Raw genomic sequence first — 25645 nt, 5'->3', positions numbered from 1 at the left:
GCCGTAATTTGTACGTGATGATTTGTTTGTGTAAGTATTTATTCCTGCCGAGTATCAATGCGTTTAGTGGCGGGTCTTAATAAACCCCTGCGGGGATAAAGTCTCATTACACCTATATAATTTCCTACACAAGCCATCCATACGCATCCTTTTCAACCTACTAAGTAGAATCAAAGCACCTACGGTTGACATGTCTGTTGAAACGTTAGTAACCGGTAGCCTATACTGGAAGAGTAATGACGAAAGTGGACCCGAATGTGAAATAGCAGTTCAGATGTAACCGTTGCTATGAAACCAGTGACTGCCTCACTAAGGATTTCTCAGAAAGAACAGAGCGCAGTATCCCCTTTTGGGGTCGGAAATGCGCGTCAATGTTTATGAAAGAATTTCCATGCTCTGCAGACAAAAAAAAAAAAAGAGACGGTAAAGCATTGTGACTGCTCTCTCTAGGAATCGCAATTCGAAACTCGATGCCTGGCGACATCCTGTATTTACACTTGGAAAATATCACTCAGTGCTTGTAGGGCGGTCCGTGATGTGTGCTCTAATCTGCCTTGTTTGTTCAATGAGAACCAGCTTTCTATTTTTGTCTTTACTATACCCAGCCCGGTCGTGTTATCGGCAAAAGTAAATTAATAAATTAACAAGCTACAATACTTACTCGACATGTCGCTGAGACCAATGCCTAAATGAAAATGGAGGAGAAATAATTAAGTGTCAAGGGATGGTGTGCGCTAGTATCAACATATCGATACGTTGCGTATCGAACCGAATTTATGGTACGAAGGCTCCACCCTTAAATAAAGAAAAATTATTAAATGGAGCTCTCGCCATATGAGAGCACGCTCTGAAGACTAATATCAATAAAAACAAATTAAAAACGCATCAGGCAGGGCGAAATGTCTTAGGCTTGCAGGACTTTCGCAAAGTAAACCTGCTCTTGTCAGTGGCTGCCCTGTGATTCTTGACAGACGACAGAACTGACACTGACAGAGAGACTGATCAAGACTCTAGATAGTGGAATGATGTTGCATGGAACCGAAGATAATCAAGCGGAGGTACTGGACAGCTGGCCCGCATTTAGTGCCACCTTTTGCAGATCTCCAGCGACACCACGTGACGACGTTCCACCTGGTAAATAAAAGTAGCACGGCAAGACTGACAGGGCCGCTTCTGTCGAGGATGGCGTTTGCATGAAAACATCGGCCAGCCTATCTGAGATGGCTAAACCTGATCGACATCCATTAGCAGCGAACAGTTGACTTCGTCAGACTCGGTGCTAATCTTGTCCGCGCCTGCCAAGGTTGCCGAGTTGCTATGGCGACCTGCTGCTGAGCGCGAGGTCGCGGGTGCGGCTCCCTGTCGCGGCGATCACTTTGCGATCTGAACGAAACGTGCGAGACGTTAAAGTCAGGAGAATTCGGCGCACGGTGAAGAGCCAACAGGCGGTCAAGATTATTCCGAAGCGCTTTACTCTATATGGCATTCCCCATGACTGACTGCGCGGTTTCGAAAACGTCATGGTGTAATGCTATCTTAAATGATATCCGGTTCGGATATAGTTCGCCGCGTGTCATCAGACGCGTATGTCGGTACAGATAACGATCAGTTAAAAGGGAAAATGAGACATCCACTTAATCGTAGCAATTGCTATGATGGAAACCTTTGTAGCAATTGGGTTTCCTTTGTAGCAATTGCTACGATTAGGTGGACATGTCATTTTCCCTTACTTCTCTCCACCTTGCTGGTTTCCGCAGAGCGATTGCATCAAACCCTTGCTTTTGCCTTGAGTTGACAAATTCGACTACGGCCTGCTATCTGCTAGCGGCATGTCTAGCTCAGATGATAGAGCGGCTGCCCCAGAAAGGCGGTGGTCCCGGGTTCAAGTCCCGGACCAGGACGAATTTTCCTTTAACTGTGAGGCTTTTCTTTCGAGGAAGCCGTTTGGGTTTCCTTCGTAGTGATTGGTACGATTAGGTGGATGTCTCGTTTTCCCTTAATTACTTCTCTCCACCTTGCGGGTTTCCGCAGAACGATTACGTGAGATAACGATCAGCCACTCATATCACAGTTCCTTCTGAACGTAATTCCAGTTTCCGAAATGAACGTCACGCTTACCCGACATCGCTGTACTATCCACAGTGCTTGACATGGCAGACTGGGAATACTCGATCCTAGAAAAATCTCCTGGAAACCAAAGAGAAGCGGGCAGCTCAGTGATGGTATACTTCGTGTAAATCGACGTAACATTAAACCTACCCATTGTTCAGCGTTCCTGGACGGACGTTCGTTGGGTGACGAAGAGTGGGCGCGGCTGTGAAATTAGTCGACAGCCCGTGGTCAGGCGACGTCGACTTCCGACAGATGCTCAACAACGGAGTGCTGCACAAATGGTGCGTTACTGATAACCCGCAATGTGTTAGGGACGCCACGTGCTAATTTTTAGCGGAGCGGTTGCATGCCTTAGCTGCGATGGCCACAGTGCGTGTGTACTTTGTTTGTAGCGTATGCTGGAAATAAGCCCGAAGCGAGCCGAGAACGGGACGATATGTAGTCGGTGATGGGATGAAGGTCGTGTACTACACATGCGAGATTAGCCGCGTTTGCAGGAATTAGACGGTGGCACATCGCACCACCTTTCTAACGAATCGAATTCGTGTGGAAGAGGACCGTGCTTTGGGGAAGACACGTCGCTCTAGTCGCCTTTGGGGAATTTGGCAACACCCGCTTTTGATGTCCTTCACCGCAACGTAAGTCGTTTCCGGGACAAACATTATTACGCCGGGACAATTTATTCCCAACGTTCAATAGCGCGAAGGAGCGACGCTATACGATAACTTTTTTTCTTGGGCGAGTTGATGTTTGCTGAACGACACGATATTGTAGCGCTGAAAATCCGGAGAAGATTCTAAGAGACAGACAAAAGAGAAGGTGTGAGAAGATGCGAGATGAAGAGAAGGTGTAGGGCCGTCTTCCCTTCTGTCTGTCTCTTAGAATTGTTCTTTCCCGGTTTTTCGCGCTACACTATGATGTCGCTGAGCTATGCTACATTTACACCAAATCGTTACAGGCGTTAAGTCGGTGCGATACTTGAAAGGCTGGAAATTTCTAGTCAGCAAAGTATCAGCTTCTTTGCTTGCACTGCGAAGATGAGCAGCGTTGCATATTAGCTACGCAGTTGTCAAGGAACTTGAGACGCTGTGTGCACTAGATATCGAGAGAAGAGGAGAGTGTCTAGTGTGGCGCAGACCTGTGCATCGAATAGCTTCTAAACCGATCTTATCTTCTTGACGTCTGATTTCATCCGCAAGGTTGCAAATGATAGACCTGCTTGTTTAAAACAGGACAACCTACACGTTCTTGTGAGTGCGCTAATTTCGTAACCTCGCGAGCCGAACGGAGCCTAAGTTCTGATACGTGACGCGTGTTCCGTACGATCAGCGATGTGTAGCTAAGCAGCTGTCGCTTGAGAGACGCGTCGGAGTTCCCTTGGCATATCGGCTTATCAGCGCCCACGGGTCAAGAAGCCGAGAACAGGGCCTGCAAAAGGACCGTCTCCATAAAGAAAGGACCCACCCTGAAAGCCACTGGGGCTCACGCTGACGTGTCCCGGTGGGTGGCAGCCGAATTTCTGCGCCGAGAGGGCACGACTGCAAGGGCGATAGCCGACGAGACCGGGTGGCAGGACTGGGCACGGGACCAGAGAGAAGGACTGCCGAGGTGCGTGACCGTTGCCGGACAGTAAGGGCCCAAACAGAACGCTTTCGCGTGCCTGTCTGCAGGTGCTCGCTCGTGCTAACGGAAAACGGCCCTGTGGGTTTCTTGGACCCCGGACGAAATGACGCAACCCAGTGAGGAAAGTTTACCATGAATCGCGGTTACTTTTAGGAGAGATATATTTTTTCTAAAGAATAATAAAACTCGACAAGCTGACGTAGTTGTTGGTGGTGTTGAGTCTGTGGGTCGCGCCCACTATGGCAGTTTGCAAATAAACAGTTGACGTTTGAAAGTGACAGTCGAAATGAAGAGAACCTACAATAAAACTATAACAACGGCCCTTCAATGCCCAAACGCAGTTCCCCACCAGGGAGAATTAGAAGAATTGGTTCATCTACGTTTCTGGATATGGGGAATGGGTCTGTATGAAAAACATAACTAAGTGGCATTTGAATTAAACATATTTGATATAGTAAGTAACTTTAGTAACTAGTGCGCTGAACTATCCACACCTGAGTATCTTCAGCGCATCAAAACGCCGTGGTATATGCTATAGATAACATTTTCCGTGCTTATAAATCGTAATGTTTAGTGTGTGCAATGTAGTGTAGCATATACGATGCATGGTCATTACAGTGGACAGCTTACAAATGCTTAGTTTTCCTGTTTCCCCGTGCATATTACGAAGAGGAGGAGGAGTAAAAATAAACTTTAATTTAGGACAGCAGATGCGAGATCTAGGCCTCTCTACCTAGGTGGCAGCTTCGAGCCCTTGGGCCCTGGCGGCATCTTCGGCCAGCTGAATTGCCTTAAGGTGGTCTTCGGGTGCACAGCTGAGCAACGCGGTCTCCCACTGCTCTCTGGCCTTGTGTATGTTGTTCTGTGTGGGTGTCGGAGGACAAGCCCAAACCATATGGCGTAGGTCCACCCCTTCTTGACAGACTCTACATCTATCCGTGTGAAAGTCCGGCTAGCAGCGGCGGTAGGCCACCGTGTTCCGATATGTATCTGTTTGTAAGAAGTGCCATATGCCGTCGCTTCCTGTCTACTTAGCGAGGAGTGTCCCTCGACGTAGCGAGTTCTGCAACACAACGATGCTTGAAGTGTGAGTGAGTGCGGGATGCAAACTTTATTGAAGAAACCAGCTGATTGAGGCCTGGGCCTAGGCCGTGCCAGGTGAGGCAGAGAGTCCCTGTCTCCCAGCCACTTCTCGAGCCTGCTGGATGGCCCATATAGTTGGTCTTGCAGATCTGAGCTGATCAGCGTGGCTTTCCACCACGCCCCTAGCTCTTCTGAAGAGACTGCATTTTTATCCTGTACATGCGCTCATTCCCATAGGTGGTGGCGGTAACAACTTTGTTGAGATTCTGCTCAGTTATGATCTGGCAGGCCCGAGCCCTAGGATGGCCCCTCACGAGGAGCGACCCTTTCGGCCCAGACAACGAGGGCTTTTTGTAGTTTTTTATCCGGCGTTCTGAGCAGCTCCTCCCACGTCGGTTATGAGGGAACTGGCAGGAGCGACTTGGCAGAGGGTAAGCCCTCGCATCCCCAAAGAATATGATTTTGTGTAGCCCATGTTTGATTTGTGAAGTTTTGACATATTGGGTTTCATTGTCCGTTGGTAAATATGGCCAGCATAGAATGTGTTCTAGGGTGGTGTGTTCTGTCCTACATAGTTTACACAAGTCATCTGGGCACGGTTCGGGATATGGAACATGGAGTATTGGCTGGAGAAGGTTCTGGTTGGAAGTTGCCTCCAGCCAGCCGCCTCACAAAATTATGTTGCCGCAATCCCTCCCTGAACGTTTTCTTACACAGATCAGGTTTGGTGCGCTCCTTTCTCTGCGCTTTTTGTAATCAGAAAGAAACGATTCATGGCTTCCTTCGATCTCGTGGCCACCCTGACGCGGCAAGAAATAGAGCATTGGAACTATCTCTTCGAAGATTTGGCCTGGACTTAACAGAGCCTGTTATTCTTTCGTTTTGGGGCCTCTACTCTGGGATTGAGCTACAGAGATGTGTGCTCCGCTTTGCCGGAATTTCTTATGGAAGCAAACCAAACGCCTCGTTAAATGTGCGTACTTTTCTGTCTTCTTTCTTTGCTTTTCAGTTATTGATGATTGGTGCTTCCCGTTGTTATTGCTTTATTTCAACCCGTAGTTCAGTCTTTTGAGCAGCACTTGCTCCACAGCATTCCTGAAAATTTGCTCTTTATTGTAACCTGGAATAATCCACCCATTTCTTAATTGGCCAATCCCCCTAGTGATTATGACTTGCACGTTCGGTGGGCAACAACAACGCCCGGCTTCCGTAACATTTCGCCTTCACGGCGCGAGCCCCAATAATATACTCCTCTGTTATTGTGTCGTCTTGGACATTTCTTCGTCACATCATGCTCGTCGGCGGTGCACCACCGACTTCGTCGTCGCGCTGTCCTAATCTCTCTGTCGTCGTGTCGTCGTACGCTGACGTCGTCATTCGTACACTGACGTCATAATGACGTCGTCGTCATTCCGCGGACGTCACACCATCATCTTCACGCCTTCGCCGTCACGCTGGGGTCAATCCATTGTAATCATTCAGCCTTCTTCTTTAGCCTCCTTTCAACGCAGCTAGCTAAACACGACTCCTAGGAGAGAGATTCAGTGGCTTTACAGCCCTCTTACGTCGCAGAGCGAACGCTTCCCATGGCTCGACATAGTGTACCAAACTGTGTACGTGCCTTGCGAGGTCTGGACGTAAACGTTAAACGAGCCTGGACAGAGGTTACATCAGGGCCAGCGCGCGACTGCTACTATTACGACGATTATCGTAAAATCAAAGTGCATTCCTCTTAGGGAGATATTGTCTAAGAATCTAGTGGCGCACTCATGAAACCATTAATTAAATAATCTTTTCAAGCCCAATGAATGAATCTAACCGCATAAAATGAGTTCGATTCAAGTCAGATGAGAATGAAATAGTTTATGTGTTCTAAATGAACAAAATGAGATGAAGAAAATGAAGTAACGATAACAGTTCAGCCAGCGGTAGTCACAAGTAAAGATTTATGTGGCATTGCAAACCTTCTTGTGCGTGTGCCCGAGTATGGATAAACCGAGAGGTAACCGCTATGCCGAGCGTAGTGTTTCCTTTATTTCAAAGAAAATTCACATATAGGCACTACTGGATTACTAAACTTGAGCAGAGCACGTGTTCTATTTGTTGGCGATGATTACTCCGATGAATGGCACGTACACAGAGCGACGGATATGCCGATGAGCGGGCACTGGAACCGCCATGTTAACGGGAAGGAAGGACCTAATATTTTGTTTCTATTGCGAACCATTACCAACGCCCCTCATGTGCCCGTGCCATATGCTGAAGGAGACAGCAACAGTAACGAGGAGAGAAGAAATGGATGGATCCCATGCATATGGTTGAAGCGGTTAAAAAAAAACGCTTCCGTTGATGTTTACTGAAACGTCTTCACCTCCACATCCTCGCTTCTATGGAGCTCTGTGCCCCTCGCCCAATGCGGCTCTGGTTCCATTTTGTACACTTCACTTCTTACTGTCTCCGTTACTCGGCTACTTCCACTGCCCAGTTCTTCACTTATGTGTCGGGAACTTCTCCATTCTGCGTTGCCGACTGCGCTTGCAGCCTGCTGTAGCTGATCGACAGAGCGCGCAAGATGGCAAAGGCCGCAGGGACCCTGGACTGAGGGCTCCACCTTCGCCTGGATACGTCCTTTGTGAAAATAAAGTTTTTCATTCATTCATTCATTCTGCTCGTCTATTCGGGCACCTAAGCCAACAGAATATGCCCACTCTAGATGATTCTCCACGACCTCCTAATTGTAGGAGTATTCCCTGTGGAACGTAGTGCCATTTGACTAGGATAAACCGAATAGACAACTAGTGGGAACCAATATCTTGTATAGCACAGTCCCGCGACATCAATGCGTTAGTGTTTACGTTTACGCTAACGACATTGTGCTTTTTTGCCTCTACTACTGACCTTCACTATCTTTTTCCAGAGTTTCCAGGCATACTTTGGTAGTCTTGAATCCTGGTTGTATTATTTGTACGTGACCTTCAATGTTCCTAAATGTTGGGTTCGCGGTACGCGTCCGTAACAAAAATCTCCACCGCGTTTCTTGTCACTTCGTTGGTCGTCACATCGTTGGTCGTCACGCTGTGAAGGATGACCCAGCTTTACCGAGATGACCAAACACTATAAATATGGAAGGGCTCATTCGCCCCCCGCCCCCCCCCCGTCACACTACTCGCTAAGTAGACGGCAAGCGACGGCATATGGCGCCTCTTACAAACAGATACATGTCGGAACCCGGTGGCCTACCACCGCTGCTAGCCGGACTTTTACACGGATAGATGTAGATTCTGTCAAGAAAGGGTGGACGTACAACATATGGTTTGGGCTTGTCCTCCGACACCCACAGAGAACAAAATACACAAGACCAGAGAGCAGTGGGAGACCGCGTTGCTCAGCTGTGCACCCGAAGACCACCTTAAAGCAATCCAGCTGGCCGAAGATGCCGCCAGGGCCCAAGCGCTCGAAGCCGTCACCTAGGTAGAGAAGCCTAAATCTCACATCTTCTGTCCTAAAATAAAGTTTATTTTTCCTTCTCCTCCTCCTCTTCGTAATTTGCACGCGAAAACAGGCAAACTAAGCATTTGTAAGAGTTCTACTGTAATGACTATGCATCGTATATGCTACACTAAATTGCGTATACTAAACGTTACGATTTATAAGCACGGAAAATGTTAGCCATAGCATATAGCCGGGCGTTTTGAAGCGCTGAAGATTCTCAGTTGTGGATAGTTCAGCGCACGGGGCCCTGGACTAGGGGCAGTTACTTACCATACCAAATATGTTTAATTTAGTTATATTTTTCATACAGATCTATTCCCCATATCCAGAAACATACATGAACCAAATCTTCTAATTCTGGGGAACTGCGTTTGGGCATTAAAGGACCGTTGTTATAGTTTTATTGTGTGTTTTCTTCATTTCGACTGTCACTTTCAAACGTCAAGCTGTGTATTTGCAAACTCCCATAGTGGGCACGACCCACAGACTTAATACCACCTACAAGCACGTCAGCTTGTCGAGTTTTATTATCCTTTAAAAAAATGTGTCTCTCCTAAAATTAACGCCGATTCATGTCAAACTGTCCTCACTGGGTTGCGTCATTTGGTCGGGGGTCCAAGAAACCAATAGGGCCGTTTTCCGTTAGCACGAGCGAGCACCTGCAGACAGGCACGCGAAAGCGTTCTGTTCGAGCCCTTACTGTCCGGCAACGGTCACGCAGCTCGGCGGGCCTTCGCTCTGGTCCTGTGCCCAGTCCTACCACTCGGTCTCGTCGGCTCTCGCCCTTGCAGTCGTGCCCTCTCGGCGCAGAAATTCGGCTGCCGCCCACCGGGACACGTCAGCATGAGGACCGGTGGCTCTCAGGGTGGGTGCTTTCTTTATGGAGACGCTCCTTGAGCAGGTCCTGTTCTCGGCTTCTTGTCCCGCGGGGGCCAATAAGCCGATATGTCAAGGGAACTCCGACGCGTTTCTCAAGCGGCAGCTGCTTAGCAATACATCTCTGATCGTCCGGAACACGCGTCACGTAGCAGAACTTAGGCTCCGTTCGGCTCGCGGGGTTACGAAATTAGCGCGCTCACAAGAACGTGTAGTTTGTCCTGTTTTAAAAAAGCAGGTCTATCATTTGCAACCGTGTGCATGAAATCAGACGTCAAGAAGATAAGATCGGTTTAGAAGCTATTCGATTTTCATGTCTGCGCCACAGGAGAGAATTTCCCCCTCCCTCGATATCTAGAGCACCCAGCGCCTCAAGTTCCTTGACAACTGCGTAGCTAATATGCAACGCTGCTCATCTTCGCAGTGTAAGCAAAGAAGCTGATACTTGGCTGACTAGAAATTTCCAGCCTTTCAAGTATCACGCCGACTTTGCGCCTGCAGTGATTTGGTCTAAATGTAGCATAGCTCAGCGACATTATAGTGTAGCGCGAAAAACCGGGAAAGAACAATTCTAAGAGACAGACAGAAGGGAAGACGGCCCTACACCTTCTCTTCATCTCGCATCTTCTCACACCTTCTCTTTTGTCTGTCTCTTAGAATCTTCTCCGGTTTTTGAGCGCTACCATATCGGGTCGTTCAGCAAACACCAACTCGCCCAAGAAAAAAGTGATTGTATAGCGTCGCTCCTTCGCTCTATTACCCGCCGTGGTTGCTCAGTGGCTATGGTGTTGGGCTGCTGAGCACGAGGTCGCGGGATCGAATCCCGGCCACGGCGGCCGCATTTCGATGGGGGCGAAATGCGAAAACACCCGTGTGCTTAGATTTAGGTGCACGTTAAAGAACCCCAGGTGGTCTAAATTTCCGGAGTCCTCCACTACGGCGTGCCTCATAATCAGAAAGTGGTTTTGGCACGTAAAACCCCAAATATTATTATTATTATCATTCGCTCTATTGAACATTGGAAATACATTGTCGTGGCGTAAGCATGTTTGTCCCGGAAACGACTTACGCTGGGGTGAAGGGCATCAAAAGCGGGATTTCCCATATTGGCCAACGGTGATTACAGCGACGTGTCTCCCCCAAAGCATGGTGATTGTCCGCACGAAGTAGATTCGTTAGAAAGATGATGCGATGTGCCACCGTCTAATTCGTGCAAACTTGGCTAATCTCGCATGTGTAGTACACGACCTTCATCCCATCACCGACTACATATCGTCCCGTTTTCTGCTCGCTTCGGGCTTATTTCCAGCATACGCTACAAACAAAGTACACACGCACTGTGGCCATCGCAGCTAAGGCATGCAACCGCTCGGCTAAAATCTAGCACGCGACGTCCCTAACACATTGCGGGTTATCAGAAACGCACTGTTTGTGCAGCACTCCGTTGTTGAACATCTGTCGGAAGTCGACGTCGCCTGACCACGGGCTGTCGACTAATTTCACAGCCTCGCCTACTCTTCGTTACCCAACGACCGTCCGTCCAGGAACGCTGAACAATGGGTAGGTCTAATGTTGCGTCTTTTTGCACGAAGTATACCATCACTGAGCTGCCCGCTTTACTTGGTTTCCAGGAGAGTGGCCTACGTACGATCCGTCCCAGTATGCTGTGCCAAGCACTGTGGAAAGTCCAGCGGTTTCGAGTAAGCGTGACCTTCATTTCGGAAACTGCAATTACGTACAGAAGGAACTGTGATATGAGTGGCTGATCGTTATCGCACCTAATCGTTCTGCGGAAACCCGCAAGGTGGAGAGAAGTAATTAGGGGGAAATGAGACATCCACCTAATCGTACCAATCACTACGAAGGAAACCCAAACGGGTTCCTCGAAAGAAAAGCATCACAGTAAAAGGAAAATTCGTCCTGGTCTGGGACTCGAACCCGGGACCACCGCCTTTCTGGGGCAGCCGCTCTACCATCTGAGCTAGCCATGCCGCTTGGAAATAGAAGGCCGTAGTCGAATTTCACAACAACTCGCAGCAAAGGGAAGGGTTTGGCGTAATCGCTCTGCGAAAACCCGCAAGGTGGAGAGAAGTAAAGGAAAATGAGATATCCACCTAATCGCAGCAATTGCTACAAAGGAAAAGCAATTGCTAAAAAGGTTTCCATCGTAGCCATTTCTGCGATTAAGTGGATGTGTCATTTCCCGCTAACTAATCGTTATCTGTATCGACATACGTGTCTGGTGACACGCGGCGAACCATATCCGAACCGGATATCATTTAAGATTACATTACACCATGACGTTTTCGAAACCGCGAAGTCAGTCATGAGGGATGGCATATATAGTAAAGCGCTTCGGAATAATCTTGACCGCCTGTTGGCTCTTCACCGCGCACCGAATTCTCCTGACGTTAACCTCTCTCACGTTTCGTTCACATCGCAAAGTGATCGCCACTGCAGGGAGCCGCACCCGCGACCTCGCGCTCAGCAGCAGGTCGCCATAGCAACTCGGCAACCGTGGACAGGCGCGGACAAGCTCAGCACCGACTCTGACAAAGCCAACTGTTCGCTGCTAATGGATATCGATCAGGGTTAGCCATCACGGATAGGCTGGCCGACGTTTTCATGCAAACGCCATCATCGACCGAAACGGCCCTGTCAGTCTTGCCGGGCTATCTTATAAACCAGGTGGAATGTCATCACGTGGTGTCGCTGGAAATCTGCAAAAGGTGGCACTGAATGGGGGCCAGCTGTCCAGTACCTCCTCTTGATTATATTCGGTGCCATGCAACATAATTCCACTATCTAGAATCTTGATCAGTCTCTCTGTCAGTCTCAGTTCTGTCGTTTGTCAAGAATCACAGGGCAGACACTGACAACTATAAGTTCAGTTTGCGAAAGTCCTGCCAGCCTATCTAAGGCATTTCGCAATGCCTGATGCGTTTTTAATTTGTTTTTATTGATATTAGTCTTCTTAGCGCGTTCTCATATGGCGACACCTCCATTTATTATTTCTTTTTTATTTAAGGGTGGAACCTTCTTACCATAAAGTCGGTTCGATATGTGACGTATCGAGATGTTGATACATGCGCACACCATCTCTTGCAATTGAATTGTTTCTCCTCCGTTTTCATTTAGGCGTTGATTACAGTAAGACGGCGAGTAAGTATTGCAGATTGTTTTTTTATTTTTTTTTGCCGATACGATCACAAGGGTGGGTATAGTAAAGAACAAAAATAGAAAGAAAGCTGGTTCTCACTGAACAAACAGGGCAGGTTAGACTCCAAAGCACGACAGCCCTATAAGCATTGAGTAATATTTTCCCAAGTGTTAATAAATGATGTCTCCAGGCATCGAGTTTCGAATTGCGATCGCTCGAAAGAGCAGTCACAATGCTTTAACGTCTTTCTTTTTTTCTGCAGAGCATGCAAATTCCTTCATAAACATTGACACGCGCATTTCCGACCCCGAAAAGAGATACTGCTCTCTGTTCTTTCTGAGAAATCCTTGCATTCACTGGTTTTCTCGCAACGGTTACATCTGAACGGTTATTTCACATTCGGGGACACGTTCGTGATTACTCTTCCACTATAGGCTACTTGTAAAAAATGTTTGAACAGACATGTCAACCGTAAGTGCTTTGATTCTACTTAGTATCTTGAATAGGATACGTATGCATCGCTTGTGTAGAAAATTATGTAGGTGTAATGCGAATTTAGCTGTGCAGGGGGTTTAGTAAACCCGCTAGACGCATTGATACTTGCCAGGAATAAATACTCACACAAACAAACCATCGCGAACAAATTACCGCACTTCTTACCGATCAAATGTCCTTGTTGGTAAACCAGCGAATCTTCAGCAACTCAAAAACTTAATCCTCATTAATGAGCGTCCGGCTGCACAACGCTAAGAATAACGATGCGCCTGTCTGGCTGTCATTGACTGCACGCTTGGTATGTCCCTCTGTTTTACGGTTATTGGTTACACGCTTTCTCCCTGATAATTATTGCCACTGGTTCAACAGCCAAAAGCGTTGGTATCTGTACTTGAAGTGTGCATTTTCGATTGCACTCTACCTTCATTTTTCCTGCTGCATTTCATGAAGTGAGAACAGCAATGGTGTTGCGGCTCGGCCAGCTCTTCAGCGCTCACCCTAGAAGAAAGCTGTGTAAAACTTTTTTTGTGTTGTGTACTTTGTTTACTGTGTTGTTCAATACATCATTTCGAACGCCTACCTTCTCATTACAAAAAAAAAAAGAAAAAACATGGCGTTGTAATAATTTCTCTTACTGAAAGTACTTTTTCACTTATTGTCGTTTTCGAATACCATATGCTTTCTCACCCCTCCTTTCTTTATTATCTTTTAGGTACTGTCGCTGGGTAAGCCTTAATACGGAGTCGTCGCAAGATTATTGCGTCTGCTTATGCGGGTGACCTTTGTGACGTCATAGCAGAGCCTTGTGCAATCGTACAGTCAATAATCATCGGGCAGGGTTTGCGACAGTTTCTGCTTGAGCTAGTTGGCCCGACGTACTAGTTAAAGTATTATTAGTTAACAAAACGAAAACGAAGTAACTTGCACTGGCAGGACGAACGACACCTACCGATTGATTTTATTCCCCGAGGAAGACGAACATTTATAACCACGATCATAAACGCCGAAGCTCCCCTCCCCCACCCCCCGGCGATACCAAAGCCTACCTCCCCACCCCCACGCCTAAAATGTCATTGCCAGAGTTTTGTCATTCACATCATTTTAGGTTTCTTTTGAGTTGCCTAGACCTTTCCACTTAAAATTTTATTGAGGCTAATAGCTTACTAGATCGTTGTTGGCGCGGACAAGCACGGCTCTTCATTCCTACTTTCGCTTTCTGCAAATCCTGGCAATAGGAGGGCGAGCGCATTAGAAGCACTTGCAGCCTGATCCGCATTTTCTCACTTCAGCGTTGTTCGAAATTTCCACTGTAACCACCACGCACATACACAATATATTTAGGTACACACACAGCACAGAGTTTATTATATTTCTGAAAGAGAAAGCGGTAGCCAATTAAAAATTATTTCTCGAAGTATGGATAGCCTATGCCTAGAGAATGAATATGTTGCTGTATGTTCATTTCATTTCGAATGGTTTTGCGCGCTTTTTTGACCTAGGATAAAACCTGCAGACATCAGTGACCCCTTTGGCAGGGTTTTATCAACGGCGTATGAAATGCACATGAATGATATGTGTCAGTATTGCCTTTCTTTACAGTAAGCAATCCTTACTACTCATAAAAAAATTCTAATTCACAGCATTTGTTAGGCATGGAAACATCGTAATTAACCCGCAGAGGTCATAAATATATCGAGGGTGTCCAGATTAACCATCGTGCACCCAGATTTTTAAAAGAGAGCAATTACATTACTGAAAAAAAAAAGCCTACTGCATGTTTTTTTTCCCGTTCACATACTTTAAGGGCGCTTTACGGGCACAACATAGGGGGAAAAAACCCAATAATGTGATCATATTGCGTGACACAGTGAAACTTCAGCAAAGCATTAACAAACATGTGCTCAGGAAAACAGGGAACATATCTGGATAAAAAAGTGTTTGAGAACACGCACACACGTGGACCACGATGCTCAAGACAATTTAAGAAAGAATACACTTCTGGTAATAATCTATTAAGGACCAGCACAGAGCATTCTTTTCTACAGTGGAGTAGCTGCCAGTAATTTTTTTCATTACTCAGATTTAATTAGCCACTTGCAATGATTTATCTAAATCGAAACGTACAATCCTAATTATCAAAGTGTCATTGAGGCATTCGTAGGCACAGCCAAGGGGCATCTAATTGCCGGATTTTCAACGACGTAATAATTGCGCACGTAACTTTGCGCGACTGATAACTGAACACCGCGAAATATGAAAAATACCACGTGACTGCGCTCCCGCTCACATCATAAGACGGAACCCTCGAACAAGCTCCCTCTGAGTCAGCCAGAACGGAATAATGGAAATAAAGAGAAACGTCGTGATCGAGCGTGTTCCTTATCTGCCGTGTCCCTGCTAAAGTAACAGGTTGCGTTTGGTGCTAGTTGGAAGCAAGTGGTGATAGCTGTTTTCTTAGCGTAGAGAAGGTGCAAGAATGTTTTTTTTTATGCGAAGCATATTACTAGAGCTCAACCCAGCTCCTTAGGCGCGGCGGTGTCGCCTTCAATACCACGTGACACCATGACGTCACGACAGAGGAGAAACGGGGCTCCAACTCGCGCCGTCGCTCGCGGCGTCGCCTTCAAGGCTGACCACGTGACACCATGACGTCACGACAGAGGAGAAACGGGGCTCCAACTCGCGCCGTCGCTCGCGGCGTCGCCTTCAAGGCTGACCACGTGACACCATGACGTCACGACAGAGGAGAAACGGGGCTCCAACTCGCGCCGTCGCTCGCGGCGTCGCCTTCAAGGCTGACCACGTGACACCGTGACGTCACGACAGAGGAGAAACGGGGCTCCAACTCGCGCCGTCGCTCGCGGCGTCGCGGCGGTATATAAGCAGCTGCGCTTGCCTCTGCTAGACACTCACGAGGTGAGATGCCTCCTGGAGAGAGAGCTGCTCGTTGGAATGAGAAGCGAAGGTTGCGGCGTGCTACAGAGACTGTTTCTAGGTGGCTTTGCTAGGGCGCAGCGACTACGCGCCCCGCATCGGACGCGGTGAGCGTCGAGCAACGCAGCGTTCGGCGCGACAACGAAATGTGCGCGTGAGCAAGCGCGGCACGCCTGAGCCGACGCCGACACACCGGCTTTTCTGCGACACGAGCTCCTTAACGCTGTCGCGTTAAAATAAAGGCTAGTATGCTTCGCATCCTGGGCTTAACCTTAGCTAAGCCACAGCCAGTTTTTTTTTTCTTTTTCACAAAACCTATCACCGCAAAAGCTAATCGACAACGTCAGGGCGAAGGTTTACAGGTGCACTTGTTTCGTCCCAGTCGCCATGTCTTTCTCCAATGAGCAGAAAGAAAACATTATCCTTTGCCTAGGGAGCTGCAATTGGCAAAAAGAGGAAAGCCGCACATACATGTCAGTAATGGAAGTGGGACGGTAGACCAAACGCATCGACTATCATCAGAAATTATGAAAACCTGAGACCGACCGGCAGCTTCCAGAAACAGAGGCGGCGGATTCCATCTTTGAGTCCCACAGCCTACGCACGTATTTTCTAGCATTCATGGCCTCAAACACCCATGCTAGCTAGCTGGACGTGGCCGCCCAGGTACCAGTTTCCAAGTCATCAGTTTGGATGATTCTAAATGACGCGGCCTTTCAGGCGTACCACGTTAACCTGCACCAGTGCTTCGAAGTAGGGACCTGCAGAAACGTCTAGATCTCTCGAGTTCAGTCATCGCAATGCCGATGAGTTACCGGACTTCTTGGGCGACATCATGAGCCCAGATGAAGCCAATTTTCGCAGAAACGACCATGTACATTTGCATAATTAACACTACTCGAGCGACTCCACTCCGTACTGAGTAAAGCGTACTCGGCACGAGTACCAGTGGCTGTTCATTGTGTGATTCGGAATTCACGCCGGTGCTGTAATCGGTCCCATCTTCTTCGATCGCACGCTGAACTGTAACACGCCACGTGAACGAAAACCATGTAGGAGTGGCGAATGGTCTCTCAGCGAAGGTTCGCTTTCACGTCTTCCACCTCTGTGGTATCAGCAAAGTGGGGCACCAGCACACAGCAACAGCCAAGCACTAAACTGGCTGCAAGCGAATTTTCATGCGCAATGTATTGGAAGGCACGGGCCTGTAAATTGGCCGTCGGGGTCACCTGACATGTCTGCTCTCCATTTCTTTCATTGGGGTTATGTGCAAGATCGTGCTTATATGATAGAGACGGACGTCAAATGAGCTCAAGGCGACGATAACGGACGTATGACGTATAGAATTACCACGTCGGTCATCAAGAAAGCGACCGAAGATGTGATAAAGCGGACTCATTACTGCTGTTAGGGTTGGCGTCTGGCACCATGTGCAGAAAGAAATTTCATCCGACCATCTTCGTCGAAATGAGGCGTGACTTCTCCTGCGTTGGTTGGCGTCCCGCACCACGTACAGAAAGAACTTTCTCTCACCCGACCTACTTTCACCAGTCCTCATCGAAATGAAGCGTGACTTCCTAATTCGCCATGTGTGTGTGTGTGTGTGCGTGTGCGTGTGCGTGTGCGTGTGTGTGTGTGTGTGTGTGTGTGTGTGTGCGTGCGTGTGTGTGTGTGTGTGTGTGTGCGCGTGTGTGTGTGTGTGTGTGTGTGTGTGTGTGTGTGTGTGTGTGTGCCGGCACGTTAAAGAACTCCACGTTGTCAAAATTATTCCCCAGTTCCCCACTACGACGTGCCTCATAATCATGTCGCGATTTCGGCACGTGAAACACCATAATACAATTTTGTACGTGTTCCAGGGCAATCCATTTGACTGCTTTCAAATAAACATCATCTGCGTGGTCGGGGCGAGGAAAACAAACTATTTCTCCTTTCACATTGACCTCGTTCGGCTGGATGCATTGTTCCAGTCCATGGACAACAAACAAAGAATACTAGGGCGCTTCATCTCCCGATAATAAAGCCTATAGTCATAAGATATATCAACTAAAAGCTCATGGAAACCATTATCCTCAACGACAGCTAGGCGCGAGCGGAGCGTGAGCTATGGAACGACTGGCTAAGGTCGTAGCCGCCTAAAGGACTAGTAGGTTCTCGCTCCTCAATAAGTGACCGTCAATAAGCTCCCCTAACGTGTCAAATGGTTGGGTCAAAGGGCCAAAAGGTAAGAGTGACACTTGTAGTTTCTGTCGACGGCGTTCGTTATTTGTTATATACCTACTAATTCGTGGGCTCTGAAATGTCGCTACTCAAACGCACGGAGTTGAGAACCACTCGAGGTGCCTGATCGGCAGGTAATTTTCTTTGCTGCCATAGCAATTGTATGGACACTCCAGGCGCGTTTCTGCCGTCGCCGTCGCCGTGAAGTTCTGTATAAGGTCGAAGGGCGACAACATCGTCGCCGCGCGCCGCATTCTCTGTGTGCGAGTGAAAGCGCGCGAGGGTGAGTTGGCAAACGCGGCTCAGTCTTGCGTGTGCAAGCGAGGAAGGGCGAACCGGATCATCATCATCATCAGCCTGGTTACGCCCACTGCAGGGCAAAGGCCTCTCTCATATTTCTCCAACAACCCCGGTCATGTACTAATTGTGGCCATGCCGTCCCTGCAAATTTCTTAATCTCATCCGCACACCTAACTTTCTGCCGTCCCCTGCTACGCTTCCCTTCCCTTGGAATCCAGTCCGCAACCCTCAATGACCATCTGTTATCTTCCCTCCTCATTACATGTCCTGCCCATGCCCATTTCTTTTTCTTGATTTCAACAAAGATGTCATTAACTCGCGTTTGTTCCCTCACCCAATCGCGAACCGGATAAAGACCCTTAAACTTCGTAAAGTAGCGACACTCTCCTCCTCCGCCTTCCCTCGTCCTCGTTTCTCCTCTCTTTCACACTCACTCCTCGCGACCGTGGCGCCGCCCACATTGCTCGAGCGTAGCATCGGCGCCGACATGCGCTCCTTGCCACTCCGTAGACGCTTCTCGAGCAAACATGGCGCTGATGCACGGCGCCAGGGCCCACGTGATGCTATTAGGCCAATAGCCACGCGGCGTCGGCCTCTGCCAGAGCGCGCGAGGAGGAGGCGGCTTTCTTCAAAGCGTGGCACTACTTTACGAAGTTTAACGGGTTTTAGGACCGGAAGCGCGCGTCTCCAGTAGCAGGCGAGTCATGAGGGTGAGGCGAGGGAGGGTGGGGGAGGGAGTTTCTTTTTCGGCGGATGCTGCTCACGGCGCAGCTGTGCGGGCACCGTATTTTGAAAGCGAGCTGCGAAGTGGTCGAAGTGCGCTCCCACGCGGGCCTATCTTCAAAGCGGCCTGCAAGGTTTGCAGAGTGCAGTGCCGGTAGCTTTGTATGCGTTGTGCTTTCGACGTTTCGTTCGCGTTGAAGCGAGAGATGCATCACGGTCGATTCATCCGCTGCTGCTGCCACGATTCCTCATTCCCCCACTCATAGAGCTATATGGTTTCATCACTTTACCTGTGCGCGCATGACACCATGCTTGGTAATTTAGTTAAGACACGTTGGTGAGCTAGCTGGTTTGAATACATGATAGAATGTGTAAGCGCGACTGAACGAGGACGTAAAAAACAGACATTCTCTGTGCGTCCGTTCCTTTCTGCGTCCTCTTCCATTCACGCTTACGCATGATATCATTGTCAATTTAGTTAGTGAGCGAATGTCTACAAGTTTATACGCCTGATAAAACTACCATCCTTACTTCGCGCAGCTATTGACTAATTTGCCATCGCAATCGGTTCTTTGCCTTTCGGGCGAGAAACTGCGACTTTTTTTACCCCTGTATGTTCGTTGATACACGAATAAATTTGATTAATCGATTTATCTATTATTTATTTATTTATTGAAAGGGAGATTCTTTCTTAACTTATCACAATGATCTCCTGCCGAAGCGTAAAAATGTCTCGCTATTATTGAAGACGTGCGAAATACCTTCCAGGGAGCCCGAGAACCGGAGCATATTTGGGGCTGTTGTACTCTGCCTGATGTTCCTGGGGATAGTCGCCCTGGTGATCTTCCTCCTCGTTGGATCGATCAATTCCGGTAAGGACAGACATTATGAATGAGTCGACTCTTTCATTTCACAAAAGCAAATAAATTCAAATTTACTAACTTTTTCTAAAGCAAGCGTATCGAAGGCTTCTAAGAAACTGTAATGGAGAGTTAGACGGAAGCCCGTGTGGTCGGGATGAGACGTGACAAAGGAAGACGTACACCGACCAAGCAAAACCTACCTGAAAGACAAGACGTTTCGGCTTCCATACGGATGCCTTGTTCACAATGGGGCGAAAAATGTTAAAGTGCCTGTTTAGATAGGCTTTAGCATGTGGCGCAAAAACCCCGCGAAAGATGGGGAGAGGGTTCCTTCGTTTTGATTGGACATGTGTTCTGTAGATTGTACCTCGAGAGACCCCAGGTACAGACGTGACTTCTAGTCTCTTTCCTGGCCCATTAGACTAGATTTCATTCCCTCAATATAGCGCGTAGTCGTTGCTGCGTGCTCTGCCAAAGCATTTGAAGTCAGTCTTCTTTTATCCACATCGTTTTGGTGTTGGCGTAGCCGCTGTTTAATGTCGCCCGCCTCCTCTATATGTAGACGCAATCGCAATCCGCACAGGGGATCTTGTAAGCAACGCCAGCAAAGGCGTCCTTCGGCACCTTGTCCTTTCCACTAACGAGTACGTGCCTGAGTTTGCGCACAGGCAAGTTAGCCACCTCGACGTCATATTTACGCAGCATGCGTGATAAGGTCTCGCTTATTCCGGGCACGTCAAGAATGGAAGCGCGTTTCTTCGAACGGCCACTGCTGGCTTGGAAACCCTTGGAAAGGGTTCAAGCCGGCAGTGCCCAACGTTGCTCCAAACAAACGGTGCTCCACGGCATTCATGAACGCGGAGGGGTAACCCCTCGACGAAAGATCTTTCCGGATTATCTGCAGGTCAGAATTTAAGTCTTCAGGTTTCGTGCAAATGCGGCTCGCACGGCCCAACAGGGAGGCAACTACTGACCTCTCGTGAGATTCAGGGTGCGCAGACAAGAGGTACAGGTACCGGCCAGTGTGTGTACTCTTTCTGAAAACGTTGAAAGAAAGCGCACCATTGCTTCTTTTCACCGATACGTCCAAAAACAGGCAGTTTCTAGTCCGTCTCCATCTTATCCGTGAACTGAATGGAATCTGTTTGATTGTGTAGATGCCTGCTGAAAGCTTCCAAAGCGCAGCACTTGATTAGGCAAAAACGATCGTCAACGTAGCGTAGAAAAATTCTTGTCGTTGCGCTGAAAGAAGCGAGCGCACGACTTTCCAGCCATGCCGTCATCAGGTTCGCAGCGCTCACCGAGACTGAGGCAACCATTGGTGCGCTGTGGATTTGCTATTAGACGGTCTTATCGAAACAGCAGTAGGTCTTGCCCAGGCAAAAACTGAGGAGACTCTTCAAGTCGGGGACATCAAATGGCGACCGTTATGGTGGAGCTGGGTCGGCATCGAGATCAGCAGAACACCCTTCCTCGGCCATGTCAGTGTGGATGGAAGTAAACAGACACACAACGTCAAACGAAACCATCACCTCGTCGTCGTCATCGAGGACAAGATCCCGAACTTTTTCAACAAAATCTGTGGAGTTGCGCACATGCGTTGTGCCTTTTCCGACTGGAGCAGACAAAATTTTGTGCTGAAAGCCGGACAGCTTGTACAGGGGGGAATGGGTAAAGTACAGTATGGGTCGCAAAGGGACATCAGGTTTGTGAATCTTTGGTAAGCCATAAACCGCAGGGGGGCGCATCATTACGGTGGAGAAGCGAGTAGCAGATGGACTTGTGCTCGGGAGAAACAAAGTGGAACACCTCAGCTAGGAGTTTTAGTAGTTCTCTCTGTACCTTCAAGGTAGGGTCCCGGGTAAGCCGGACATAAGTGTTCTGATCGTCAAGCAGGTCCAGCATTTTTTCTTCTGTACATGGCCGTATCCAGCAGAACTGTGGCATTCCCCTTTTCATCAGGGAGAATGGCGTTCTCAGAGTTGTCACGAAGCCACTCGAAAGCACCGCGTTCCTCAGCACGAAGTGGCGAAGCAAATTTCCGCTGCTGCAACCGAGAGAGGACGCCGATAACGCGGGTGCGGGCCTCATCCCGGTGGGACTGATGAACTCGGATGACGGCGTGCTCCACAGCACAAGCCAAATTTCTCACGTCCAGGGCAAGACCAACATTGAAGTTCAGGCTTAGCTCAAGAACCAGAATCCAGGAGAACTGTGCCATTCCCCTTTTCAGCAGAGAGAATGGCGATCTCAGAGTTGTCATAAAGCCTCTAGACTGATGAACTTGGATGACGGTGAGCTCCACAGTGCAAACAACCTTTCTCACGTCCAGGGCAGGACCAACATTGAAGTTCCGGCCTAGCTCAAGAACGTAGCCATCAGAAAGATCAAGTCTGTGCGAAGACAGATTATGTAACGCCGCAGTCGCGCAGTGTGGACGATGGGGTTTGACTGTGTCCGAGAGTCTGTGAAGTTTGACTTCGTGCGTAAACTCGGCATGGCGTATCCGTATATTGGCCTCATGATTTGCGTGTAGCTGGATGCCAGCAAAGTGGTCCGCACAGCTGAACTCAAGGCGACATCGGGCAAAGAACGTCTCGTTTTCAAGTTTCTGAACTGTGTTCCGGCAGTCCAGTCTCCTTGCTTGCAGCAACAGCCTCTCTGCCTTTGCGACGATGCTCAGGCCAAACTTGGAAGGTACAGGCCGGTTCAGTCGCAGACAAGAAAGAATGAGTCCCCACCTTTCGCAAGCCAGGTTAAAGTGAAGGTGTCCATCAAAAGCTGCCACTCGCGTTGTCAGGCAAACAAAACGGCGAATGTCGGTGGTTACAGCTTTCCTGCACCGTATAATCCTGGTCTGTATGAGTGCCGCATGAGGCTTCATGGCAATGACATGTGCTTCGACAAGGCCGACCCTAGTGGACAGCCATCTCAATTCGGCATCAATAAACACCCGCCAAAGCTTGCTTAAGCGGAAGTAACTTATGCCGAATTTCTTTTTAGCCGAATTCTATTCGCTGCAATGGCCAGTGTGCATTTGTCGGGAGTGGAAAGGGGCAGCTCATTTACGTCACCAGATGAGAAATAAGAGGATGCGTGTGATCCCAACGGCATTCGCTCGCTTGACTTCCGGCGTGAACAAATACCTGCTGCACCACAATGGGTCTTGAGAGAGATGACTGGCTCTCCTGCAACAATACCAGCAATACCGTACCTAAAATGTCATACTACTGTTCTGGCTGTGGCGCCGCGCACAAATGAATCAGCAATATCACTCACTACTGATAGTAGCCGAGGGCCATCGATGTTGCCGGGTCACATGATCTGCCGTCGGGAGCGCTACTTCCGCCCAATACTCCGGTAGCTGCACGGCCCGCAACGCAAAGACTCGAAGAGAGTGTGTCGGGCGTGACAACAGAGGTGCTGAGAACATGGAGTAACCTAGAACATCACATGGGATAAATGTGTCCATTGATGATGATGATGATGATGATGATGATGATGACATTTATCGATATCCCTTTTGAAACGGGGCGGGGACAAATGGTCCCGTGGCTTGCTTGATTTAAACAGATTTTACTGCATATCTCGCTATGTAATTTTTCTCTATATCTGATCTCTGTCTTAACTTACCAGCGTTTGACCTGACTCCGGTTCTATCAGTCCCCTTCCTGATTTATTTTTACATCAGTAGTCTAATAGTCCTTTACTTATCTCGCCTGCTGACCACTTAATTCTTGCATATTCTTTGAACACCAACGCTTCTCGAAGCTGGACACTCTTTACGGGTCTCGTTGATTGGATATCCTCGCATTCTATTACGATGGCCGGAGTCGTTTTCGCTGACCACCCATGCCTAATCCTATGGCGCCTATTTGCTCCGGTACATTTTTTGTTCAGGCAGCCAGCTCGGGCCTTAAATAGCAAGGCATGTCTCTGCGCGATATTATACAGATTTGTCTCTCCAGTCTTAATTCACGCCGTTTCCGTAAATCTCCATGTTCGTTTATGTTTCCATACTTCGCATCGAATTTACTGTTTCTGTTTCCTGTGGTATATTTATGCTTTCAGTTACAGTGCACTTGATTACTGACTTCCTTGACGTTTTTCGTCATTCCGTGTCCGCGGTTTGATGCACCTGTGTTTGCACCTGTGTTTGCAGCCGACCATTTCTTTTCATCCATGTTCCGTCGTCTTTCTTCAAAAGGAATCGTGCTCTGCGATTACCTAAGTACAAAAGAACCAGAACCCGAGTCACCTTGCAGCACTGCCTTTTTATTGGGAGGGGGGGGGGGGTTTACCGTAGCCCCCCAAATTCAGTCGACGCACCACCGTCTGCTTCATCTGCAACCCCGACAAGATTTCTGTTTATAGTACAGAATTCTTTTGCGAACGTCAGCTTTGGCACCGTTACTTTTTTCCGAATTCCACAGATCACCTCGCGTTTATTGTAGCCTCAAAGCCCTCTATGTTTTGTTATTGCTTCATTTGGATTGTTCGCTAGTAGCACTATGTCGTCCGAATACATCAGCCCAGCCACATCCTGTCGCACCTTTTGCCCAACATGGATGTGAGAGATCAAAATCTAATTTACTAATTTCCGGTCGTCTTCCTACGCCCTTGACATGAACCGGGAACAATATTGGAGACAGATGGCACCCTTGCATCAGTGCTTAGTGAGTTTCCGCAACGTGATTGTATCTCCGGCCTTCCTTTACAATTTGTACTCCTTTGTGTCTAGGTATGTACCTCAACAGCTCCACGAAATCTTCATCCATGTCCTCTTGCTTGAGAATATTCCATTACAATTATTTGTCTACGTTGTCGTAAGCTCCTTCAGTATGTTGAAATGCTATCCATAAAGTTCTAATCTGAGCTACTGAAATATGTAGGCCCACCTTAGCACAAAAATATTCCCTGCTAAGTATCGATCTGACCAGAACCCATTGTGTATTTCCAGAACTACTGACCAGAACTACCACTGTGTAGTTCAAGTAGTTGTTTATAGTTTCTACATCCATTTGGACAGCTATGATGTTATGGCTTTCATTTTCATTCTGTATATCACCCAGGTTACTGTAACTATCCTGTACGAGCTCCTCTGACCCGTATCCCGTTTTCCCTTATACATAAGGTTCATCCTGCTTTCCTGCCACCCAAATGGATTTCGCTTCTTTCTAATCACTTTGCTGCATGACATTAGTCAGCAGTGCCTTGCTTGTCGGACCCTAATGTTTGCTTAGCTGTATTGTGGTTTCATCGGATCCTGTGGCCGTGTTATTAGGTTCATTTTCTCCCCCTTTTTTTCTTAGTAAAAGCTTTCTACGATACATTTTGATCTCTAAGGCTTCCTTGTTCCTACATCTGTTTGTGGCTGTACTACGCTTTCTCTCTTGTCCAAGTTATCCCTAATGACATCTCTGATGTACGGCAGCTCATCGTCTCCATCGCAGACGTTAAAGTTTCGATCCCTTATAGCAATTAGCAAACTTTAACTTGAAGAACCGGAAGACCTTCCGTGGTTCCAGAATCTTTTTGGCGCGCATGTATTTTCTTTCTTTTTTGGTATATATATATAAACGAGAAGAAAGGGGGTTACTGAGGGGCCCCATTTCCATCAGTCATATCATGAGAAGCCAACAAACACTTGCACCAAGGACAACATAGGGAAAATTACGTGTGCTTAATAAATGAAATAAACGATAAATTACTGGAAATGAAACTGGATAAAGAAACAACTTGTCGCTGGTGGGTAACGATCCCACAA

The 25645-nt window shown here is 48.0% G+C and overlaps 2 protein-coding genes across 3 annotated transcripts in view; one reads left to right on the top strand and one right to left on the bottom strand.

Annotated features, from left to right (window-relative positions):
- The window catches only part of LOC135905704 (uncharacterized), a 59439-nt gene extending 54933 nt beyond the window's left edge, over window positions 1-4506 (bottom strand). The window contains exons 1-2 of the mRNA XM_065436684.2: window positions 4469-4506; window positions 662-685 (exon numbers count right to left, since the gene is read on the bottom strand). Of these exons, the coding sequence (XP_065292756.1) occupies window positions 662-685; window positions 4469-4506 (62 nt within the window). The remainder of the gene's footprint in view (window positions 1-661; window positions 686-4468) is intronic.
- A 4370-nt stretch (window positions 4507-8876) lies between these two features.
- Window positions 8877-25645, top strand: part of LOC135905701 (uncharacterized) — a 42246-nt gene continuing 25477 nt past the window's right edge. The window contains exons 1-6 of one of the 2 annotated variants that reach the window (XM_065436681.2): window positions 8877-9175; window positions 10624-10746; window positions 10818-10886; window positions 12325-12348; window positions 13554-13566; window positions 19784-19887. In XM_065436681.2, coding sequence (XP_065292753.1) covers window positions 10743-10746; window positions 10818-10886; window positions 12325-12348; window positions 13554-13566; window positions 19784-19887 — 214 coding nt within the window. In that variant the 5' untranslated portion in view covers window positions 8877-9175; window positions 10624-10742. The remainder of the gene's footprint in view (window positions 9176-10623; window positions 10747-10817; window positions 10887-12324; window positions 12349-13553; window positions 13567-19783; window positions 19888-25645) is intronic. The other variant, XM_065436682.2, reaches the window with a different exon arrangement.

This window comes from Dermacentor albipictus, chromosome 7 (assembly GCF_038994185.2).
Source record: "Dermacentor albipictus isolate Rhodes 1998 colony chromosome 7, USDA_Dalb.pri_finalv2, whole genome shotgun sequence".
In the NCBI taxonomy this organism is placed as follows: domain Eukaryota; kingdom Metazoa; phylum Arthropoda; class Arachnida; order Ixodida; family Ixodidae; genus Dermacentor; species Dermacentor albipictus.
The sequence above is the reverse complement of the archived record's forward strand: the minus strand, read 5'-3'. Positions and strand labels throughout refer to the sequence as shown.